This window comes from Molossus molossus, unplaced genomic scaffold (genome assembly GCF_014108415.1).
Source record: "Molossus molossus isolate mMolMol1 unplaced genomic scaffold, mMolMol1.p scaffold_m16_p_21, whole genome shotgun sequence".
NCBI classification, from domain to species: Eukaryota; Metazoa; Chordata; class Mammalia; order Chiroptera; family Molossidae; genus Molossus; species Molossus molossus.
In genome coordinates, this window is record NW_023425357.1 from 18,243,718 (window position 1) to 18,266,268 (window position 22,551).

A 22,551-nucleotide genomic window follows, 5' to 3' on the forward strand; every position below is an offset into this window, starting at 1 on the left:
CTAAGACGTCAGCGCGACGCCGTCGCGGCCGTGACGCGCGGGCCGGGCCGGGCCGGGCCGGCCGGACAGCGGCGGCGGCGGAGGCAGCGGCGGGCCTGGCCCCGGGATGGCGATGTTCCGCAGCCTGGTGGCCTCGGCTCAGCAGCGGCAGCCACCGGGCGGGCCCGCGGGCGGCGACAGCGGCCTGGAGGCGCAGTACAGCTGCCCCATCTGCCTAGAGGTCTACCACCGGCCCGTGGCCATCGGCAGCTGTGGCCACACGTGAGTGCGTGGGCCTCGGGCGGCCGCGGGGCCAGACACCGTCGCGGGGAGGGGCCCGAGGCCCACGGTCGCCCGGCACAGCGGGGAGCCGGGTGCGCGGACTCAGGGGGCGGAGGAGCGGGGCTCCTTACGCAGCGCCGGCCCTGCCCCCCGGCGCGTTCATCCGCCTAGCGCAGGCTCCGCCAGCCCTGGGCACTCGACCCCGTCGGCACTCCGGGCGACCTGCAACCAAGCCCGGTCTCGTAATCCCCGGGGCTGCCGGCGGCCTCGGGGGGCCTCCCCGGGTACTCAGAGGGCAGCGGGCGCGACCTCTGTGCCAGTCGCCTTGAATTCGGTCCCGTGGAGACCGGAGTGGGCAGTTGTAAATAAATGTCTGTGGCTTTTGCTGTCAACTCTTTTTCAGACCTGCTGTCTGTTGTCTAGACTGCGGAGGAGTGAAGTTCCCTAAAGTTGGGAGACGGGCTTGTTTGGAGTCTGGTGCTGTTTTTTGTTTGTTTGTTTGTTTGTTTGTTTGTTTGTTTTGGTGGAGAACTTAGGTCGTATTGATTATCGAGCAGCCAAGCCAAGCAGGCTGACCCTCAGGGGACCAGTTGCTAAGCACCTTGCTAGGGTTTCCAGCTGCACCAGGGCCCTCAGCAGGTTCCTGCGGAGTGTTTCAGGAACAGAAACCTGAGGATGTGGCTCTTCTCCCAGCTGAGAGCTGCACTCAACTCTTTCTGCTTGCAGCTGCCAGCCTGGTTGGGAGGGAGCTGAGATCAGAGTGTCCACCCTGACTCTCCCAAGCGACTGAATAATAACGCTCTTGAGTGAAATCAGCAAGGTGGGAAGAGGGGTTAGAGGACAAGTCTGCAGATAGAGCTGCTGAGGAGGTGGGGCTTTCACTCCAAGTGGTTGGGCTGAGGTGCATCCAGGTTGGTAGGAGGCCCTAGAACATTTTGCATAGATAGCTGACTTGGGAGGCTCTTGATACAAAGTGGTAGCTGGAACTGCTGGGTGACTGTGTGACAGCTCATCACCCAGAGAGGTGGCAGGGATAGTGAGTGTGAGGATCCAGAAAGCCTTCACTTCCTTTGCCATTCCTCCATGTGAGGCAGCACAGGAGAGCACTGCAGACCTGTCTTGAAGGGCACTGCACCTCACTTTTTCATGCTGCTTGTGACGTCTTGACAGGGACAGCCTCTGAACAGGACTTATTTCTTGTAAGCACATACTAGTGGGTATTTTAAGGTGTGATATGCATCTTTCATTTCATCACTGAAAGGACTGTAAGGCTTCTAATTTTAGAAAGCCTTCCTTAGGCTTTGGGTGGTGTCGTCTTGGCACCGTCACTCACCCAGCCCTGGGCCACAGTGTTTCCACTGTATTTTTTCTGCACAATCTCTGTTTTTTCTTTTTTTCCCCAAGAATGTCTTTTCTTAAAATGTGGTTTCCAGAATACAGAACTACACAAGATTGTTGTGAAACATCTCTTATAAATGCCACTTCCCCATGCTTTTCTTGGAGTAATCTCACCTCTCTCCTGTTTCTAGGGCTGGTCTTGCAAGACCCTCTTCTACAGCTTCTGCCTTAAAAATACTTACTCCCTGGCTCTCCCTGGTGGTTTGTTTTCCTAACTATTCTGTCTCAACTTCTTTCTTTCCCTAAGTTTCTTGCCCAGTGTTGCAAAGGCATGTATGCAGAAGAACACAGAAGATTTAAAGGCTCCGCCTTTCCTTTTAAAAACCTTGCTGGTGGTTAGGTTATTTCCCTCCACAGCTACCTGACTAAGCAATTTCTTTCCAAAAAATAGATTTTCTGGTGGTAAGAGCGGCCCTGTATAGGACAGGTACCCCTGTTGCAGCACTCAGACAGGAGGAGTTATAGGGCTTTCGAGCAGGAGCCCCTCAGCGGAGCTTGTAGAAGAGCTCCCAGGGCTCCCAAGGGGCCCCAGAGGAAGCCAGTTTTCTCTCACACTCAAGGGACATCCTGGGTGGTGAGCCACATCCGGAAACAGAAGTTGCATGGCTGTTTCTAACCCTCTGATGGACTCTCCCCTGAGGGGATGTGTTTGGGGCAGGGCTCAGCCCAAGCTATGCTGGCCTCTACATCTTCTTTCATCCCCTCTAGTCAGTGCTGTCACATCTGTCCCTGCATCAAAAACCCGACATACAGTTTGTTACTGAACAGAGGTCGTAGAAAAATGTAAAGCTTACATTTAAGGGGAACTGTGGGGAATGATGATAACAGATGTTTGCTGAGTACTCCCTGCATGCCACAGCCCTGTGAGGGAGGTACTGCCAATACTCCTGTACAAGGAAAATGAGATGGAGAGGCTGAGTAAAGTCCTCAAGTCTCACAACAAAGCCAGGGTTTGCGCTCAGGCAGCCAGGCCCACCGTCTCTTAGCCACTCTCCCCCACCCCCGTCAGCACCCCTCCCCACACACACACCTTTTGCTTTTGTAGCAGTGACTGCGAACCACTGAGCCTTTACGGCCCTCTGCCCAGCTGTACCGGGCGATGAGCTGGCTTCTCTGGGTGGGGTCCCAGAGGCTCCAGGAGTTTGTGACACTGTTTGCTTGGCTCCCTGAGAGCACAGGCCTCAGACAGGCCCATGGAGGCCTGGGCCAATGGCGGCTCAGGGTCTGTGTGCGGGTGAGCCAAGTCAGGTGGTTCAGGACATGAGCCATTGAGTGACCATCCAGAAAAGGCTTCGGAAGTCAGCCTCCCCACTCAGGACAGCACCAGGTGGGGCCCAGCCTGCTTGCCTTCCTGCGTCTCTGAAACTTTGGCCTGTCCTGGTGGATCTGTGTGCGCAGGAGGCCAGGGTGGGAGTGAGACACCTGAGTGGTGCTGCTGTAGCCTGGAGTCCAACAGTCGTCGGGCTGTTGCAGCTGTGCCTGCAGGCCTGACATGGGAGAGCAGACCCCTCAGCTGCCTCATCAGCTGAGACGCTGCCCAGCACCAGTCCATTGGGCAGACCATGGCAGGAACCTCCTGTGGGAGAAGTGAGCACTGTTCAACTGCTGTGGCTCTCAGCACACCATGGTGATGTTGCTGGAAACCAGGCTGTGAGCTGAGCCACCATGTGGACACCTGGTTCTGCCTCTAGCTCCTCAGGGACTGTGACATGGAAACAGGCAGTGCTGCGGGGCTGGCAGGCGAGTCTGGGGGTCAGGCAGAGGTCCATGTTCATCTTCTCGAGACTCCCAAAGTTCCCCTGGCTTCTGCTGCTGGACAGTGGGCACCCTTCAGCCTGACCTCTGTGTCTCTCATCAGAGACCTGCTCCTCCGGAGGCCTGCACTGGACCCTGCATTCTGCTGATGTGATGGTTCATCCCCACATGTGGTCCTGTGTCCTTTCCTTTTGCATGTATTTTTAGTTTTATTGAGAGAGAATTCCCTTATTAAAGTGACAGTTCAGTGGTCCATAGTATATACACAGCATTGTGTAACCATTATCTCAAACAGTATTAGTATATTCTCATAACTCCAAAAAGAAACCTCGTCCCCACTGGGAGTCAAACTCTATGCCCCACAATTCTACAACCAGTAACCTGATTTCTGTCTCTGTGGATTTGCCTGTTCTAAACAGTTCACATAAATGAAATTATACTGTGTAGTCCTTTGTGATTTGCTTCTTTCACTGAGCATGATATTTTCAAGATTCCTCTAGTGGTCACATCTGTTGGTACACACGCCCTCTTGTGGCTAAGTGGTAGTCCACCTCAGAGATAGACTGTGATCCCCATGTTCAACACCTGTTGATGGCCACGGGGTTGTTTCCACTTGGCTGTTGTGACTGGTGCTGGGTGAGCCCTTGTGTGGGTTTTTCTTCGGCTTCCCCATTGTGACCATCTAGGCATCACTTTCCTCCAGAGGCTGGGTGAAGTAAGAGGCTTCCCCCGGCTGATAGGCTAACCGTATCCTGAGACTGGAATCCTCACTGGAGCACCAGGGATGGGTGCGTGGTATCAATTCCCGGTGAGCCCTCACAGGGTGCAGGACATGACAAATGGACGGACCTCCTCACTCTGCAGGACAAGGGTTGTTGGGAACGCTGCACTCTAGGCGTCAGGCATAGCTGAGCCTTCTCTCATGTGCAAACATTAATGTGAGAGGTGACCAGCCAGGTGGTGGCAGCACCAGAAGCCAGCATGTAGGAGGAGGGCCTCAGGTTGGGCAGCAGGAGGGATTTTGGATTCCCCTTGGCTGCCTTTTTCTGAGGAGGTGAAACTATGATGGCAAAGGGAGCTCTGACCCCTTAGCTTAGCTGAGTCCTCTGTACACTCAGGAACATTCTCATGTCCCTGTGTCCCATGCAGCTCCTGTCCCCACCGTGGCCCAGCCTGCTTGACATACATAGGTGGGAGTAGAGGGGTGTGCACCCTGGTTCCTTGCAGGTTTCTTGTGGTCTGCAGTTACCACTGTTCTTATGCGCCTGGGCCCAACCCCCATGATGGGACTGACCACATGTTCTTCTGGGGCTGTGGCGGCTCCATTTCATTATCTCCAGTTCCAGATCCTGTGTCGCAGCTAAGCGGTCCCCACAGCACTTCCTGTCTAGCTGGACCGAGGTAGTTCTGCGATCAAGCTCTTTGTCCCTTTCATCCCCTCTGACCAGCTTTGCTCCCAAATGAGAAGCACACTCCTCTGCAGCATGAGGGAGGAGGGGCGGTTGTAAATTTGCGGTTGAGGGGTGCATGGGCAGGAGGGTTCACTGCAAATGAAGCCTACACAAGATGGGACATCTCCAGGGACAGTGCCAAGAGCTCAGGGCTGCAAGGAGCCTCAGGAGCACCACTGCTGGATAGTCAGGAGCCCACGCTCAGTCCCTCCTGTCACTGTGCCTCTACTCAGGCCTATCAGAAGAGCCCTTCCTGCCTGGGGAGGTGGCACTGTTCTAAGGCTGGTGATGCTCACCTGCTAACTTTGGCCCTGCCCCCTCCAATGAATCCTGGGCTCCTGGGGCCCTGCAGTTTCTTCGCCCACTGTTAGTGATTTTACTCCCCAGAGTTTAGTGGGTGGAGGGTCTCCAGTGTCTCCTGTACTGTCCCCATGTTTTCTGAGCCCCCTGAGGTGTCGTCATCTTGTGGCGATGAGACTGGCAGGTTAAGCCCAGGCCTCTACTACAGCCAGAGCTCTCGCTGGGACCAGGGCCGTGGGGTCAGCACAGGTCCTGGAGAGCCACCGCTGCAGCTCTGCCCAGTTCCTGGATACAGCAGAGGGTTCCAAGAGCCCATGGCTGGGAGGGCACCTGGGTTCATCTTTTAGCCAAATGATACCCATCCAATCAGTGGACTCGAGCTCAGAAGTGACTGTCTCCAGTTGACAACAGAGGTGAGTTGCCCTGCATGTGCTGGAGCAGGCCGGCCCGTGACCTCAGGCCCATGTCCCCTGCCTCCTGCAGGTTCTGTGGAGAGTGCCTCCAGCCATGTCTGCAAGTACCATCCCCCCTGTGCCCCCTGTGCCGCCTGCCCTTCGACCCCAAGAAGGTGGACAAGGCCGCCCAGGTGGAAAAGCAGCTCTCATCCTATAAGGCACCCTGCCGGGGCTGCAACAAAAAGGTACCCCACTGACGGGGTTCCCTGGGGCCAGGAGGGGGCTTTGATTGAGTGCTTGGGGCCCTGGTTCCGCCTCCAGCACAAGAACTGGGTTCTTTTCCTATTGACCCTGCAGCTCTGTTCGGCCCTTCCCCCATGGCACCAAGCACTTGCAGGTGGCCCTGCCTCTTGTCCCATGTTGTATCTCCCTCACTACACTGCCTGGCCTGGGCTCTGGGTCGCTTGTGTGCATTGTGGCTGATGCAGGGGCATGGGCTGAGCAGAAACCCACCCCAGACACATCCTTGACACTCCAGTGATCCGCAGCCCACTGCAGGCATTGATGTACGTATAGGGGAGGAGGGCAGTTGGGGGCCACAGGCTGAATGGAGTGCATTGCTCTGTGGCCTCTGTCACTCACCCCGGCCTGCCTTAGGCACCCAGAGCCCACCCTACTACCATCCTTACACTCACCACTCCCCCAGGGCTGGGAGGCCCTGCCTCCTGGTGGATGGAACTAGAACTGATTTTGAATTTACGTTTTCAGACTTGGCCATCTCTCTGGTTATCAAGTTCTACCAACTTAGCATGGAAAGCAGCCCCTGGTTGCTTTGCCCAAAAGGTCAAAGGTCTGAACTTTGGGGACTGACCTGAGGACCTCCAGGAGGGGCCGTTGGGGCTTCCTTTAAGCTCACATAGTCCCTTCCCTGCTTCTCCCCTGATAGTTCTGTAGTTTCACATACGAAGTGGCCCTGCCCTTCACTCCATGTCCCCCAAGCCTGGGCGGAGCTGGTATTGGAAGGCGATTCCCCTGTTACCCCGACACCTGGGTCAGGCTTGGCCCTGGGGACAGTGCCCTGCACTCATGAAGGCAGCTGTCTCTCAGGTGCCCCTCTCGCTGCTGCTTCAGAACTAGTCTCCTGTTGCTGCAATGTCTACCCCCCAGCCTGGGCATTGAGACATGGCAGGAGGTGGTGTCCACTCCCTGGGGAGGGTTGACCAAGGTTCCTCATCAGTGCTCCCCTTCCCCTCGCCCTGCTCTGAGCTGGGACCCCTTTCCCCACACCCAGAGTCTGAGTCAGGCGGCTAAGGAGCAAGTTGTGCTGGGTTTGGCTTGGTACCTTTTGGTAAGGAGTTTTGTCAGCTGTTTGCCTGTCTAAAAGAATTTGGTCCATTGGTTCCTGTTATGAGGGGCATTTTTCCTGAATGAAATATTTCCTATTCCCCCAGGGACTGTCTCTGCCCTTCTGTAGCTCCCCAGACACCCTAGCTGGGGCGTGCTCCCATCCAGGGGCCGAGGGCCGATGCCAGTCCCCTGCAAAGGCGCAGCTGAAGCAGTGAGCACCTGCTGCTGGTATAGCTCAGCACCTCGTCCCTGGGGTCTTAAGTCTGTCTCCTTCCCTTGGCATCTTTTCTCCAGCAGGGACACTGAGCCCCTGCAAGAGGCCCCAGAATCTGTTTATTGTGCTTCTGGGCTATGAACAGCAGGAGCAGAACCAGCCCTGCTTGCTGATTGTTCTCTGATCCGATGGAGCTGAGGCTTTGCTGGCCCTCCAGCGCCCTGACTGCTCAACCCCACCCTGCCTCTCTTCCCAGGTGACACTGGCCAAGATGAGGGTGCACGTTTCCTCCTGCATGAAGGTCCAGGAGCAGATGGCCAATTGTCCCAAGTTTGTCCCCGTGGTGCCCACATCCCAGCCCATTCCCAGGTAGGCCACCCCACCAGGGTGGCACTCAGAGTCCCTGTACTTTGTGGGGGCAGCTGTTGGTCCACATCACTAGGTGGGGGCAGCACTGCTCTGCCCAGAGGAAGTGGGAGGGTCTCCGCATCCTCTTTGAGGAGAGCCTCTCTACCCTGTAGGAAAGGGAACCCAGGAGGTTCCACACCAGGCTCACGCCTCACCTCCCAGCAGGGGAGTGCTGTCCCCAGAAAAGCCAGGTCTGGACAGATGCCTCCTCTCAGGGCAGGCGGCCTGTCCTCGCCCTGCTTGCTCAGCTGTTGGGAAGGAGAGGGACCGGGAGTTCCAAGGCGGCAAGCGGCTACAGAGCCATTGCAGTGGGGTGTGCAGGGGAGGGCAGGGCGCACCTGTGCTGGGGCAAGTGGGACGGGCTGCTGGAAGGTTGGCAGGGCCCAGCTGGGCCACTGCTCACCCCTCCCCTCCCTGCCCCAGTGCCATCCCCAACAGGTCCACCTTCATCTGCCCTTACTGTGGCGCCCGCAACCTGGACCAGCAGGAGCTGGTGAAGCACTGCGTGGACAACCACCGCAGCGATCCCAACCGTGTGGTGAGTGCCGCTGCCAGCCGGCCTGTGTGCCCTCCTGGGACCTCAGGGTGGGGGCCTGCTCCTCACTCTGGCTCAGCTTCACCCCGGTGCCCCCTGTTCCAGGTGTGCCCCATCTGCTCGGCGATGCCCTGGGGTGACCCCAGCTACAAGAGCGCCAACTTCTTGCAGCACCTGCTCCACCGGCACAAGTTCTCCTACGACACCTTTGTGGTGCGTGTCCTACCCCCCACCCCCAGCCCTTAACCAGACTCGGGCCCACAATTCAAAGGGAGCTGAACACACAAAGGCCTCCCCAGATTTCTGTGGGAGCCACCTACAGGTCTGGTGCTGATGGTGGTCAGGTCACGTGGCCGCTAGAGGGCCTCAGGAGCTCTGGATCTGCATTTTTAGAGGGCCCCTTGGTTCTTCAGGGTCCCTCACCATGAACTCTCCTCACACTGGGAGAGGTGGCCACAGCTACAGTAGCCGTTGCAGGGGGACTGTCTCCCTAGCCCTGCCAGGACAGAACCACATGGAGGGTGATGGGCTGTCCTCAGGTGCATGTTGGAGGAAAGCCAAAGGGACTTCATTCACCTCCTTGAAAACCTCCAGCTCGCTTTTCCTCTCCTATGTGCTCGGGTCAGAACCGTGCCTGCCCCAGGCCTGCAGACCGCCGCAGGCTCTTCCTCCAGCTCAGCCCCTGCCCGCCCAGCCCTGTCATCCTGTCCCTGTCTGCCTCCCTGGGTCCCGGTGGTTGGAGGCATGGAGATCTCTGGCTTCTCTGCTCATCTCAGAACCCTCGTTTCCACATTTGAAGCAAAAGGACAGCTCTTTCTCTGAGTGTCTGCCCCTCCCACAGGCCCACTGAGCAAGGTGTCTGCAGGACAAGGTGTCCGCTGCAGGACAAGGGCACAGACGAGAGGGCCCAGCTGTGCTAGTGACCTCAGGACCACTTCCTCTGTCCCCAAACAGACCAGTGGCACCACTTCCAGCCTCCCCCCTCCCTTCAGCACAACACACCAAGAAAAGACCCCGCACAGCCATGGGGTCACTGCTGCCATGAGCGAAAGCCCTGGTGGAGGTTCACGTGCTGCCCACATGTGGGATCGCTGTCTGGCATCTCCCGAGTTCTCCACCCTGATTGCACGGGGTGCAGCTCCACTTTCTGTCTTCCAGGACTACAGCATCGACGAGGAAGCCGCCTTCCAGGCCGCCCTGGCCCTGTCTCTCTCTGAGAACTGAAGGCGCAGCCCAGCCGCCAGGACTGAACCCTCCTGCCTCGAGGGCCAGGGCCATGCTTGCTCTCTGTGGCCCAGCGCCTGCACTTGAATGCGCCTTGCAGGCCAGGGGGGCCTCCATCATTTCAGAAGAAGAGGCGGTCCTCAAGATCGCCAGGGCCCGGGAGAGACCACTGTCCCCTCTCCATCAGAGAACGGCCGCCTGTGCTCCCGGCCAAGCATGGCTAGTTTCTTCGGTGCTTTGGGCCAAGCAGGCGGCCCTCTCAGGGCTGGCCCGTTGGGACTGGGAGCAGTCAGCTGTCTGTCTTTCTCAAAGCCATGATGTCCTCCCCATGCAGGGGGAGCCCCAGCGACACCCGGCCGGCCGCCGGCGTCGGGCAGTGCTTCCCCTGTGCACCTGGTACTGGCTTTGTGATACCTAGAAATTCTGGCATTTTTCTATATTATCCAGTGTGATAACCTTTTCACATTTTATAGAGCAAAGACAAAGCAGTTACTCTTCATATTGCAATATCTGTGTTTGACTAGGAACAATAGTATTTTTATGGAACATTTACAAAATTATATTTTTTAAAAAAAATCAAAAACAAACAGTTGTGGGGTCAGGCTGGGGAGAGGAGAGATGGGGCCAGAGCTGGAGCCAGAAGGAACCGTGGTTTCCCTGGTGTGCACGGGATGGAGGCGACCGTGTCCTGGGTCATCTCTGCTTTCCAGAGTTCCTGTGCTTGGGCTGTCATTCCCCTTGGATAGCGACCTGGAAGAAACCTCAATGCCTGGCCACTTGTAGTGGCTGTTGGGCTGGGGTCTTCTGGCGCCACCTCCTGCCCTGGGTCCTGGGCTCAGCCCCGCTGACACTTTTCCAAAGCTGACCACATCCTGCCTGAGGCAGAGCCGCCCCGGTGCTGGTAGAGCTGGGGGCGGCCATGCAGTGGTGGGCTGGGCCAGAAAATGCTTGTCAGTACTCGTTTGGTTCATGGCATAAATTATTGCTGTCTTTTAAAAAATTTTAAATAAAACGTTTCAAAGCATCTGTAGCAGCCTGGCGGGTTCCATTCTGTGACTGTGAAAAGCAGAGGGCTGGTGTGGAGTTGCCACACCTTCCTTTGCAAGTGTGTTTCCCCAGGCAGCTCCAGCTCAGTGCAGCTGGCTTCAGGGCCACCGTGAAGACGGCCAGGGGGAGTACCGTGGGCCAGCCATCCCACCCGCGACTCCCAGGCCCTGCCGGCCTTGGCCACCAGCAGTCACTGGGAAGACCAGGCTTCCCACTCCTGTGAGCACAGTGCTTGCCTAGCGTGCTAGAGGTTTCTCAACCTGTGTCCCTTATTTCTTTTCTTTTTTTTTTTTTTCTTTATTGATTTTAGAGAGAGAAGAAGGGAGAGGGAGAGAGAGAGAGAAGTGTTGATAAAAGAGAACATCAATTGGCTGCCTCCTGCATGCCCCTCATTGGGGATCAGGCCCACACTTGGGCATGTGTCTTGACCGGGAATCGAACCAGTGACCTCTTGGTGCATGGGTCGACACTCAACCACTGAGCCACACCAGCTGGACCTCACCTGAGGATATTTTTTCATTGATTTTTAGATAGAGTGGAAGGAAGGAACAGAGAGAGAGAAACATCGATGTGAGGGAGACACATTGATTGGTTGCTTCCCACAAGACCCCAGTGGGGGCCAGGGAGTGAACTTGCAACCCAGGTATGTGCCCCTTGACCAGGATTAGAACCCTTTGGCCCAAAGACTGATGCTATAACTGCTGGGCCAAACCGGCCAGGGCCAGAGCAAGTTTCTGAACTGCATTTGGTCCCTTGTGACAAACCCAGGCAATGGTTTGCTGGGTGTTGGTGGCTTTCACTCCCTTCTTGGTCCTAAGATGGCGTTCACTGAGGCCAGTGGGCTGGCTGGGCATCTCCCCAAGCTCCCTGGCCAGAGTTGGTCTGAATGGGGCCTGTTCTGGGGCCCCAGAGGTAGCCATGGTGGCCTTTGGGGTAGTTTTCAGAACACACAGGGCATGCAGAACACATGGGTCACACAGAACACACCGGGCACACAGAACACAGTACACACAGAACGCACGGGGCACACAGAACACATGGACACAACACAGAACAGGACGCACAGAACATATGAGGCACACAGAACACATGAGGCGCACAGGCCTGTGAGACACACAGGGTACATGGGCCACACCATTGCTCCAAAACAGTGTCCAGGACAGTCTGCCCAGGGGAGGGTGTTAGTGTGAACCCCATTGTGATCTGGGCACATGTGACCTGGATCAACAGACACACAGTGGGGGGCGGGGACACCTTGGGAGGAAGTGGAGCCAAATGTCCGAAATCCATGCAGTGGGGCTCCCCAATGAGAATGGGGGGCTCAGACCACAGCTGGGATGAAAGACACATACCCAAGCCACCCCTCGTGTCCTTCCCCAAGTCCCACCATGAATCCACAGGGCAGCCAGAGCCACCACACAGCACAGGCTCAGTCGGGGACCCCCAGCTTGAAGCTTGGGTTCCTGAAGCCAGGTCCTCTCCGCCTGACAATCCTGGCAGCTTTCCTCCCCAGCACACAGCTAGGCAGTCCTTCTGTCCAGGGCCCCTTGCCCTATGCCCTAGAGTGTCCCCGGGTGCAGGTGCCCACCCTTTCCTTTCATGGTGGCACCCCTGCCTGCACAGTGCTTCTTGGTTCCCTGGTGTCTGCAGCCTCCTCTGCTAGGACCGGGACAGGCAAGCAGCCGTCTAGAGGCGGGACCCCCAGAGCATGGAGCCCCTTGGCCCAGGGTGGTTCTCGTCACTATCCTGGGGCTCCTGAGACTGGCCACCAGCTCTGGGCACCGACAGGCAGCAGGGCGGACACACAGGGTGTGGCTGGGCAGCCTCCCGGTGGGCTTGGCTCAGCCTGGGGTGTGGGACTCCAGACCAGTCTTTTCAGGAAATACGAGTGTGTACAGGGCCTGGCATCAGAAAACACCATCAGGGGGTGCAGCGCACCTTCCGCACAGAGCTGTGTGCTCCCCCAGGCCCTTGGACGTGCTAGGTGATGCCTCAGAGACCATCTCGATTTAGGTTCATGAGCCTCAGGGCGGATAGGCTGAAGTCACCGCCCCTGTTTCCTGAATGAAGAGAGAGATTCCGAGAACCTGTCCATGAGACAAAGGGCCTGACCTGCCGCGGCCGTGACTCCGGCATGGACCCTTCCTGCTGGTGTCAAGTCCCGAGGCATCTGTGGGGGACAGGATGCCTCTGTCCCCAGGGTCTGCTGTGAGGGAGGGCACTTTGTCACGATGCAGCGGCATCCCGGGCTGACGGGGTCCCAGGTGCCCGCACACCAGCGGCCTCAGGAACGCACCGCTAGCGGCACTCTGTGGGTCAGAGGCGAGTAGGGGAGGCTGGCCTCCCAGCCAGAGCCTGGTGGGAACAAGGGGGGCTGAAACAGGTCAGCCCTCACAGCCACAGGTTCGGCCCGCTGCTGGGCCCCGCCTGGTGTGGGGTCCTCTCCAAGTGAGGAGCTAGAAGACTTGCAGGCCCTGCACCTCCCTCCCGAGTCTAGGCTGTCCAACCTCTGGAAACACTCAGAAGGCTCTGGCGGGCACAAGAACAGGCCACTGGGAAGTGCAAACGGTATTTTTCTAGAAACTCTGAGCACATTTGGTGTGTGGGTTTGTGGCGCTGTGGTTAGTTCTCCTTGATTGGCTGGGCCCTTGTAGCAAATCGGGGAGAGCGAGGCTGCTGTCTGGGTGAGAGTCCTGGGGCAGCTGGAACAGAAGCCACAGCTGGATTCTCCCATAGCTCAGGAGGCCAGAAGTCCAGGGTCCAGGTGTTGGCTGGTTCCTTCTGAGGGATGTGGGGGAGCATCCATTCCTTTCCTGCTCTGCGGCTCTGCCAGGCTCCACCAGCCTCCAGCATCCTTGGCTCATACATGCACCACTGACCTGCAGGCTTCACACGGCATTCTCCCCGAGCCTTTACATCATCTGCCCTCTGTGTGTGTCTGTGTCCAGATTTCCCCTTTTATCAGAACACAAGTCATCAGACTGGGGCCACCCTAATGACCTCATAATGACCTGTAAAGACCCTACATCCAAGTAAGACTACAACCACAGGTGCTGGGGTTAGGACTCCAACGTATTTTTGGGACAAATGCTTCAACGTCTAACGTTGTCAGTTCATTGTCAGCACAGGCCGAGTAGGGAAAGTAGGGAAGAACCGAGTGTGAGCTCCAGCTTGGGGCCCTGACCCAGCCTGGGGACAGAGCTCCTGCATAGGTGTCCTGCTGGACATGGCGGCCAGCATGCCTGGTCAGTGGGCCTGTCGGAGCCACAGCTGGCTCCTTTGGGGTGCGCCTTGAGGGACTCCAGATCCTGCAGTCAGCGGCTTCTAGACAGTCAACCCTAGGCCTGGCCCAATGTCAACAGGATCCCCAGGACCCAGGAGGCGCATTCTGGGGTCCTGGGCATGTTCTGGCTGGAAGCTCCTCGCAGAGCTTAGACCAGCCGAGACGCCCCTCCAGCAAGCCCCAAGGATAGGACAGGCCTTGTTGCTCCCTGTGCCCTGGCGGCTGGGCGAGCGAGAGAAGCACAGCACTGACCGAGTGAACTCGAGACTGCGTGTGCCGAGGTTTGGACGCTGCATGGAGAGCAGATTGGCAAATGGGGACATCCAGTCCATCACTAAGAGAGAACCACCCAACACATGGCCTTTTGAGTCTCTCCAGGGACCTGCTGGACACGAGGGGCCAGCTCTACTGTGTGGACAGAGAGGAGTATGGAGAGGAATCAGTGGAGTGAGGAGCTGGGAACCCAACAGACCCCTCCATTCAAGGCTAGGGCTCACCTATTGATGCCTGGCCTTTGTATCACATGAGAACAGCTCCTGCGACCTTACACATGTGCATACATGTGTACACACATACACATGTGTATTGTGTGCATGCATGTATAGAACGCAGGTCTGCATGTGTGCACATACAAGCATGCACACATACTGACACGTGCATACAGAGCATCCCTGCCTGGTCACTGCTCAGTTCTCACCTTTCCTGCCCCAGCCCCCAGGACCTTCCTCAACATCCAACATCACATTCTCTGGCATGCCCTAAGGTGTCTAGGCCTCTAATACTGGCCTTATAAGCTGTGTGTGGAGGGACAATGTCCCCACTCAGTACCCCCACCACAGAGGATATGTCCACTGAAGCTCTAGTTAAGAACCAGCATCTCCTCTAACAATCATGCCCTAATGGAATGAGCAGCTGTAAGCAGTAGTGAGGTTCCCTTCACTGGGAAAAGCACACTGTTGGAGCTGGAGCATTGGATCCAAGTTTTCACCAGTCCATCACCTTGGATGGCCATGGGGCTGCCTCATGTCAGGACTTCTCAGTCATGCCCACCCTCCCTCCATGAATGCTCCACACACTGATACAGGGGGCCACTGTCGCAGTGGCTGGTACCCCCAGTGCAAGGGACATCCACTCAGGGCCTGGAACAGATGGGCCCCAGCTTCAAGGCCTGGTTCTGAGCACTATCCCAAGAGTCCTGGCACCAGGCTCACCCCTGGGGCCTGGTACCTTCCCGCATGCGTCCGCACTAGAGAGCACAAACAGGGGCTCACCCCTCCAACCCCCAGGGACATGCATGCCAGGGGGCCGTGCTATTTGGGGACTTGATGCTTTTTCATCTAGTCTGACAGGCATCACTGAACCCCCACTGTGGACCTGAGCACACGCAGGTGCTGTGCAGGAGGGAGGGCTGGCACTACCTGGCCCGGGGGGATGGGGGTTCCCACACTGACAGAGGCAGATGGGAGGGGCGGCAGCCTGGCTCTTGGACGCTGACATCCTTAGGGGCCCAGAGAAGACTACTGTGGTTTCTGAAGGAAAGGTGGACCTCAGTTCCCTGCAAGTCCTACTCCGGAAGCGAGAGGGGGTGGTGAGATGTCTATTTCCCACTGCAGGGAGGGGTGTGAGGCTTCACTGCCAGGCACAGTGGCCGTAGAGAGCACAAAAGGACACAGAGCAGAGTAGATGGGGACAGCCGCACCCCCTCTCTGGGCCGCACAGGTAAGGACAGGCAGATGCTGAGGTTTTCCTCTGTTGGTACCATTTGGGTCCCCACGGCCCAAAGTCTGTCTGTGCCACCAAGGGAGGGCAGTTGTGACATGTTAGTAGGGACTGAAAACTTCCCTTCGGGTCATTTGTTAAGGCAGCCCCAGAAAAGGAATCCACAGCCCCTACCCGAAGGTGTTCTAAGGACCCTCGGATCCCTGGTGTGTTTCTAAGATGAGATCAGCAGATTCCCCACAGGAGTGCTCCAGCTTCCCTAAATAACAGAATGTCTCTCTGTGGATTAAGGAGGTCATCTTGGCCGGTGGCCACACAATGGGTGGCTGAGTGAGGAAGGACAGTGTGGGCAAAGGGTTGGCCCAGGTATCTGCAAGTGTTATCTATGTCTGGGAGGGAGAGAGAGAAGGAAGAGAGGGTATAAATAGAAACCTTTCGAGGCCCAGGAACAGGTGAATAAGCAGAAGGCAGTCACGTGTCCTCTGACAGCCACATGCGTGGCAGCATGGTGCCAGGCCATGGCCCACAGAAGAGACTCACGCCTTCTCCTGTCTGTGCACAACCTGCCCTTCTACACACTCTCACAGGGTACACACGCCTCCAATAAGGCTGGAAGTGTGGGCCCAGATCCCAATTCCACCACTCCCAGCTTTTCAGAGCCTGTTTTCTCATCTGCAAAACTGTGGAATGTAAGACACTGTGTGAGATGGCCTTCCTCCCACTGTCTCTGCACAGATTCTTCTACAGACTTCACCACCATAACCAGCACGCCGCCCCACCCCCACCCCCCGCCAAGCCTACAGCTGGCAAAGAGCACCATATGGCACCTGTGCCTCAAAAGGCTCTGCTGGGAAGGCAGACCTGCTGCACAGCCATAGAAACACCCTGTGGCTCTGAGGGGGCCAGCCAGGTGCTGTGTCCACCCGCCCAGACACTGTCCCATCTGACCCCTGAACTCATGAAATGTCCACATCAAAAGGGACCAGATACCCAGAACTGACTCACCCTGCTCTTTGTGGCACTTAAGGATTCCAAAGGACACTGATAGCCTGTTGCAAAGTGCACACGCATTTTCTGTAACCACTTGTTTGAACCCCTTGGAATTCCAGAATTCCAGGCTGTGTCCTTTCTCCTACCAAATGAGCCTTCTGGATGCCTGGGGCCAACTCCTAAAGCATTGTCTCCATTGGAAAAGGGACCCCACTAGTCACCACTATGGCTGGTAGGTCAGCTTTGGAGTTTAGGACTTGTGCTCATCAATCCTACCGTGCGGGTTTGAGCAGGAGGTGGGGCGGGTGTAACGGGCTGGAGCGAGGGTTCTCCCAGGCTGGGCTCCGCACACGCTCCCGTGTTCTGTGCACTGCATTCGGCTGGGCTTCCACCCAGCCCTGACCTCCGCCCTTTAGTCTGCGGCGAGTGGGTGCGTCAGGCCCCAGGGGTCGACGTGACTCGCGGCGAGCGCCAGAGAGGTCCCGTGGGCAGGACACGCCGGCCACGAGCTCCTGCCCCCACGCCGCGCACCTGTCTTGGGCGTGGCCCCGAAGCCCTGTCCCGTGGTCCCGCCCCTCCCCACCCCGGCCGCGCCGCGCGCTGGTTGGCCGAGGCGGCTTGCTATGCTAATGAGCCTGACCCTGCCCGCACCTGCCGCAGCGCTGCGGGCCCGCCTTCTGTGGACTCGCAAGTGGGACCCGCGCCCGCGAGGAACTATGCCGCGCTCCTTCCTGGTGAAGACGCACTCCAGCCACAGGATCCCCAACTACGGGGAGCTGGAGACACAGAGAGGTAGGGGCTGCCGGGCTCCCCGCCCCCGCCCAAGGCTCGGGTTCCCAGGAGGGGGCGGCTCCTGGGAGCCGCTGACATCTGTCCCAGGTAGGAGGAGAGGCGGTAGCTCCCCAGCAAGGCTGGGGCCGAGCCCCGGGGCTGGAGAAAGGAGGTCCGAGTCCGGCGGAGCGCGTGGGGATTCTCTCCGCACTTAGAGAAGTTTGTAGGCTCCCAATCACTCTGGGCTCTCCCCCTATGGCCTGGCGCACCCCTCCCAGCTAAGAGAAACCAAAGCCATCTTCCTGGGGCAGGAGCTTTGGGAGAGGTCCCAGGGGTGGTGGGAAGGGATCCAGAGGGCCACCAGGGGCTGCCACCCAAGGGCTCCCGAGGAACATCCTGGACTGGGTGGTGGCCACAGGGGCCAGGAAGATTGCTCATGGGCTCTATGCCCAGCTCGTCCAGCGTTCCAAGGGCTCCTCCAGGGCCTCCTCACCCCTCCTGAGGGTCTCCCTCTGGCCCCTCCTCACCCCAGTGGAGGTTGCCCAGGGCAGGGTGGGCTAAGGGGCTGCAATCCTCTTCCCAGGTTGGGGATGGGGGTTCGGCAGGGAGATGGGAGTCCAGGACCCAGCACTGTGCCCTCATTACCATTCCCTACTGGCCATGGGGACAGAGCGAGGTCCCAGGGCGAAGGCCTCTAGAGTGGTTAGAAGGTCCCCCCTCGCTCAGCAGCGTCTTGGGGCACAGACCCCCTGGGAGACTGCTAGGTGACTCAGAGAGGAAGAGGGGAAGGAGGGACACTGTGGAGGCCAGGGCTCCTCTCTCAGAACCCAGGGTGGGGAGGGAGTCTCTGACCAGTACCGAGGCAGGGCTGCCACTAGGGGGCGCCTTCCAGGACCAGGAGCCTCACTTCTGGGTCCTGAAATTAAGGTAGAGTCACCACCAGCGATTTTATCAAATAAAACAGAACAGAAACCATCAGAGTGCAGTGCTCCAGATTAAGGAGATTTTGTTTTGGATCTTTATGATGGAAAATTGAATTTACATGGGTCATCGTTTGAAAAGTTTAAAAACCACTATGTAAAGTCCAGTCATACAGTGCACCCACTTCACCAGTCGAATGTGCAAATCTGGGCAGCTCTGCAAGACCAATGATGGACTGGAGGCTCATTCGTTATTTTACATGTGGTGGCCTGCTGCCAAGTGCTCTGAGTTAGTGCTGCGTGGGAGCCTGGGGAGGCTCTGAGAGCTGGTCCTGAGGTGGGACAGGGACTCAGAGAGAGTCCACCCTGCCCGGCAGTGAGGGAGTCTTCCTTGGCCCCATGAAGGCTGTTTTGGGATTCTGTCAGGTATTACTTTATTTTTGTTCTTAAAGAGGAACTGAGATTCCTCCTCTAGACCCCATGGTTTCTGGGCCATCATCACTTCCCCAGCTGACACCTCCATCTTTCAGGCCTTTCTCTTCATGCCAAGCTGCTGATGGCCTAGACGATGGGCTTGAAATTGGACCCGAGATGGAAGTTTGAGAATACAGCACATTGGGACTGAGTCTTCACCTTTCCATTCTCTCTCCTTCTGCCCTTCTAGAAATCAATGGCTCCTGTTCTGCCTGTGGGGGGCTGGTGGTGCCCCTCTTCCTCCCAGACAGGGCGGCCCCTCCCATTCCTGGTGACCCTGCCCAGCCCTGGGACCACACCTCTGTCATCACCTGCATCTCCCTGCCCCTCCCAGTAGTTCGGGGGCCCTCTGAGCCAGACCCCTTGGAAGTCAACCTGATGAACCCTCGTACTGGCCAGGCTCCCAGCGTACCCCTCAAAGACAGCCTGAACCACCTCAACCTGCCCCCACTGCTGGTTCTGCCCACACGGTGGCCTCCTATTCTGGGCCCAGACGGGGACCAAGCTCCAGACAGACTGCTGGGGGCTGAGCAGCCCCCCTGCACCCCAGGTGGCTTCCAGTGCATCCACTGCCACAAGCCCTATCACACACTAGCTGGGTTGGCCCGGCACCGGCAGCTGCACTGCCACCTGCAGGCTCAGCGCTGCTTCACCTGCAAGTATTGCGACAAGGAGTACGCCAGCCTGGGCGCCCTCAAAATGCACATCCGCACGCACACGCTGCCCTGCATTTGCGCCATCTGTGGCAAGGCCTTCTCCAGGCCCTGGCTGCTCCAGGGCCACATCCGGACCCACACAGGTAGGACAGCACTGGGTCCACAGGAGGGACTTGGGTGAGGGCGGGAATGGGACCTGGGGTTAGAAAGAGGGGAGGGGTGATTCTATAAACAAGAAGATGGGCATTCGCACAGCTTCAGCTCTCCAGTGCATCTGTGTCTTTGGGCTGAGGCGCAAAGTCCCACAATCTGGAGGATGCCTTAAAGCATCAGAAATGCCCTCTCTCGCTGTCTGGAGGCCAGAAGCCCAAAGTCCAGGTGTTCCAGGCTAGCCTCCCCCCAGAGGCTCTCGGGAGGATCCTTCCTGCCTCTTCCAGCTCCTGGGGGCTCCAGGCATTCCTTGGCTTATGGCCACATCACTCCAACCTCCGCTTCTGACCTCACATGGCCTCTCCTCCCTGTGTCTGTGTCCAAATTTCCCTCTTGTTATAAGGACACCAGTCTTTTTGAATTAGGGCCCACGGACTGCAATATGACCTCATCTTAACCTGATGACATCTGTAAAGCCCCTATTTCCAAATAAGGTCGGATCTACAGGTACTGGGGCGTAGGGCGTGGAGACTCTTTTTTGGAAGACACAATTCAACCCGTTACACTCAGCAAAGCGTAGAATGCACAGGCCTCTGGCAAGGTCTGACTTCTCACATTCCACCACTTTCCAGAATCCTGCAACAGGAGGAGAGGGACGCGAGAAAGGCCGGGCCTGGGGGTCAGAACCATAGGTGTCACCGCCCCTCTGAAGGGCGGAGATGACAGCTGGGACTTCACTCAGAATTTGGGGACCTGGAGCAAACCTGGTCATGGGTGAGAGGGTGGCGCCCACAGGAAATGGAGGAGAGAAGAGCAGTTGTGGAGAAGAGACAGACAGAAACGGAGGATGGACAGGGACGTGGGCAGGGAGCTGAAGGAGGCCCAAGAGCCTTAGCCATCTCATGCTGTAGATTACCATATACGGCCTAGAAAGAGCGGAGGGCCTGCTCTGGACAGGGGCAGCCAGGAGCTGAAGTGGACCTCAGTCCGGGGCTTTGCCTGGAGCCTGGGGCTTTGTCAAGCACACCGTGCAGAGTGGGAGACAGGAACAGAGAGACCGAGCTCCCAGAACACGTCTCTGGTCCTGACCGCAGACCCGTAGCTACAACATACACTTTCTGTAACTGAAGCCTGACTAATCCTAGATCACGGCTCCATGAGTAGGATCTTTTTTTTTTAATCCTCACCCGAGGACATTTTTCCATCGATCCTCAGAGAGAGCGGGAGGGAAAGAGAGGGACAGAGAGAGAGAACTGTCGATGTGAGAGGGACACATTGACTGGCTGCCTCCCCCACGACCCAGCCAGGGCCGGGAACAAACGGCAACTGAGGTACGTGCCCTTGACCGGAACTGAACCTGCGGCTCTTTGGTCTGCGGGCAGACGCTCCAGCCGCTGAGCCAAAACGGCCAGCGCGTGACTAGAATCTTCTGAATCACACCTGGGTGGAGGCTGGAAAGGAGGGTTTTGCTGGAAAGGAGTGGTTTTCCGTGACCCTTTGCTGAGGATGTCACATCATCAGAGGCTCCGTGTTCTTGTTCTGGGGGCCAGAAGAGTGGGAGTCCCCGCAGGAGGCTGGCCTGGCTGGTAGAGTACCTGGTGTCGGGCGTGGGGACAGCAGGCTGGTGCTTCTCAGGACTCTGTGGGGCTGCAGGACTGGAAGCTGCTCTACGTGGGCAGAGAACAGATGACTCAATGACCCTCCCTTTTACACTTGTCAGGATCATCCTAGGAGCCAGGGTCCCCACAGAAGGGGTTGTCCAAATCCCTGGTGGCCCAGAGGGTGTTAGCCATCCCTAAATGCCTGCCCCCTGTGCGGGAGGGCTCGCTCCTTCACTCATCTGCGGGAGCCTGGCCAGTCTCCACCGCTGGCTTGCAGTGGGTGGGTACCGCTGCCAGAAGGTGCCCGTGCTCCTCACGTCCAGATCTGGGTGGCAGAGGGCCGCAGGAGAGCTCTGGCAGACACCGAGAAGGATCTCGCAGCTGCGGCAGATGTAGCAGAGCCGTGCTCTCAGGAAGGGTCAGGTGTATCATGCCACCCGGCCTCCAAGCCAGCCCCAACCTTGGGCGCTTGTGTCTCCTTGGCCTTAGTGTCTCCTCCTGGGTCAGGGGCTAAGGCCCCTTTTATTGGTGTCCTAGGGAGGGGGCGATGAAGATAAATGAATTGGAATTGAGTGAGCATTTGGAGGGGGAGGGATGAGTTCTTCATTTATAAACAGAGGCACTTGAACCCTGGGGCTGCCTTCCTAGGATGCCCCCCAAAAGTCACTCACCTGGCCCTCCCCCTTCGTCCCCCAGGTGAGAAGCCCTACGCCTGCCCTCACTGCAGCAGGGCCTTCGCTGACCGCTCAAACCTCCGCGCGCACCTGCAGACGCACTCCGACACCAAGAAGTACCAGTGCAAGAGCTGCGCCAAGACCTTCTCCCGCATGTCGCTCCTGGCACGGCACGAGGAGTCTGGCTGCTGCCCCGGTCCCTGAGAGGTGTGGGTCCGGTGCAGGGAGAGGGACAGGACCTCACCCTAGAGACACAGATGGCACCCCTCTTGGCAGTCTCGTGCTGCCTGCTGCGCCCAGGGGAGCCAGGCATCCTGGGAGGGCAGGAGCTCAGCCTCCCCTCAGGCGCGGTCCCCGCCCGCCACAGCCGGCATCTATTCCGAACCAGAGCAGCCCAGCGGGCCCTGAGGGGGCGCGGGGGCCCGTACAGATCTCCCACCCCACTTACAGGGGACTTCTCTCCCGGGGACGACGTTCAGCCAAACAAGAGCCACCGTTTCGTTTTCCACTTGCTCTGGTTTTGGCTTCTGTCTCTCCAAGAGTTAGAGACTGTTGGGGGACTGTCGTGAGCATGGACAACTCCTGTCACTAAGATGACGAATGGGACCGACGGCCTTTGGGTCTCTTCACGACTTCGCATGAACAGTCTGACGGGGGCCGAGTGCATTGCACCGTCCAGCCTGCGTGGGCAGAGGGACCTCGAGGCTCACCGCCCCTGCCTTTGGTTTGGAATGCGGGCCACGTCGCCCCACGTCACACGTGCACACCCTACCCCATCTCACCAGGCTGTCCTTGAGATGGAGCAGTGCCAGGAGGACCCACAGCTCGGCCCCATCCACAGTCGTGGGCAATAAAGTGTCCCCGCATCAGGCCTGTTATGTCCTCTGAGGTTCTGCATGTTCCCAGTCCCCTGTGTCTACGAAGGAGGCTGAGCCCCGAGAAATTTTTCAGAGGCAGCAGGATCCCCACGGAGGAGGT

The 22,551-nt window shown here is 57.8% G+C and overlaps 2 protein-coding genes across 2 annotated transcripts; both read left to right on the forward strand.

Moving 5' to 3' along the window:
- The first annotated feature begins 10 nt into the window (after window positions 1–10).
- RNF166 (ring finger protein 166) lies at window positions 11–10,310 on the forward strand. Its single transcript, XM_036275438.1, has 6 exons — window positions 11–261; window positions 5,649–5,805; window positions 7,378–7,490; window positions 7,953–8,067; window positions 8,170–8,277; window positions 9,223–10,310. Exons 1-6 carry the CDS (start codon window positions 107–109, stop codon window positions 9,286–9,288), a joined length of 714 nt encoding a protein of 237 aa, XP_036131331.1. The 5' UTR covers window positions 11–106; the 3' UTR covers window positions 9,289–10,310.
- Window positions 10,311–17,043: 6,733 nt separating this feature from the next.
- SNAI3 (snail family transcriptional repressor 3) lies at window positions 17,044–22,351 on the forward strand. Its single transcript, XM_036275476.1, has 3 exons — window positions 17,044–17,119; window positions 18,683–19,291; window positions 21,596–22,351. The coding sequence occupies exons 1-3, from the start codon at window positions 17,044–17,046 to the stop codon at window positions 21,775–21,777; spliced, it is 867 nt and encodes a 288-aa protein (XP_036131369.1). The 3' UTR covers window positions 21,778–22,351.
- Window positions 22,352–22,551: the final 200 nt, after the last annotated feature.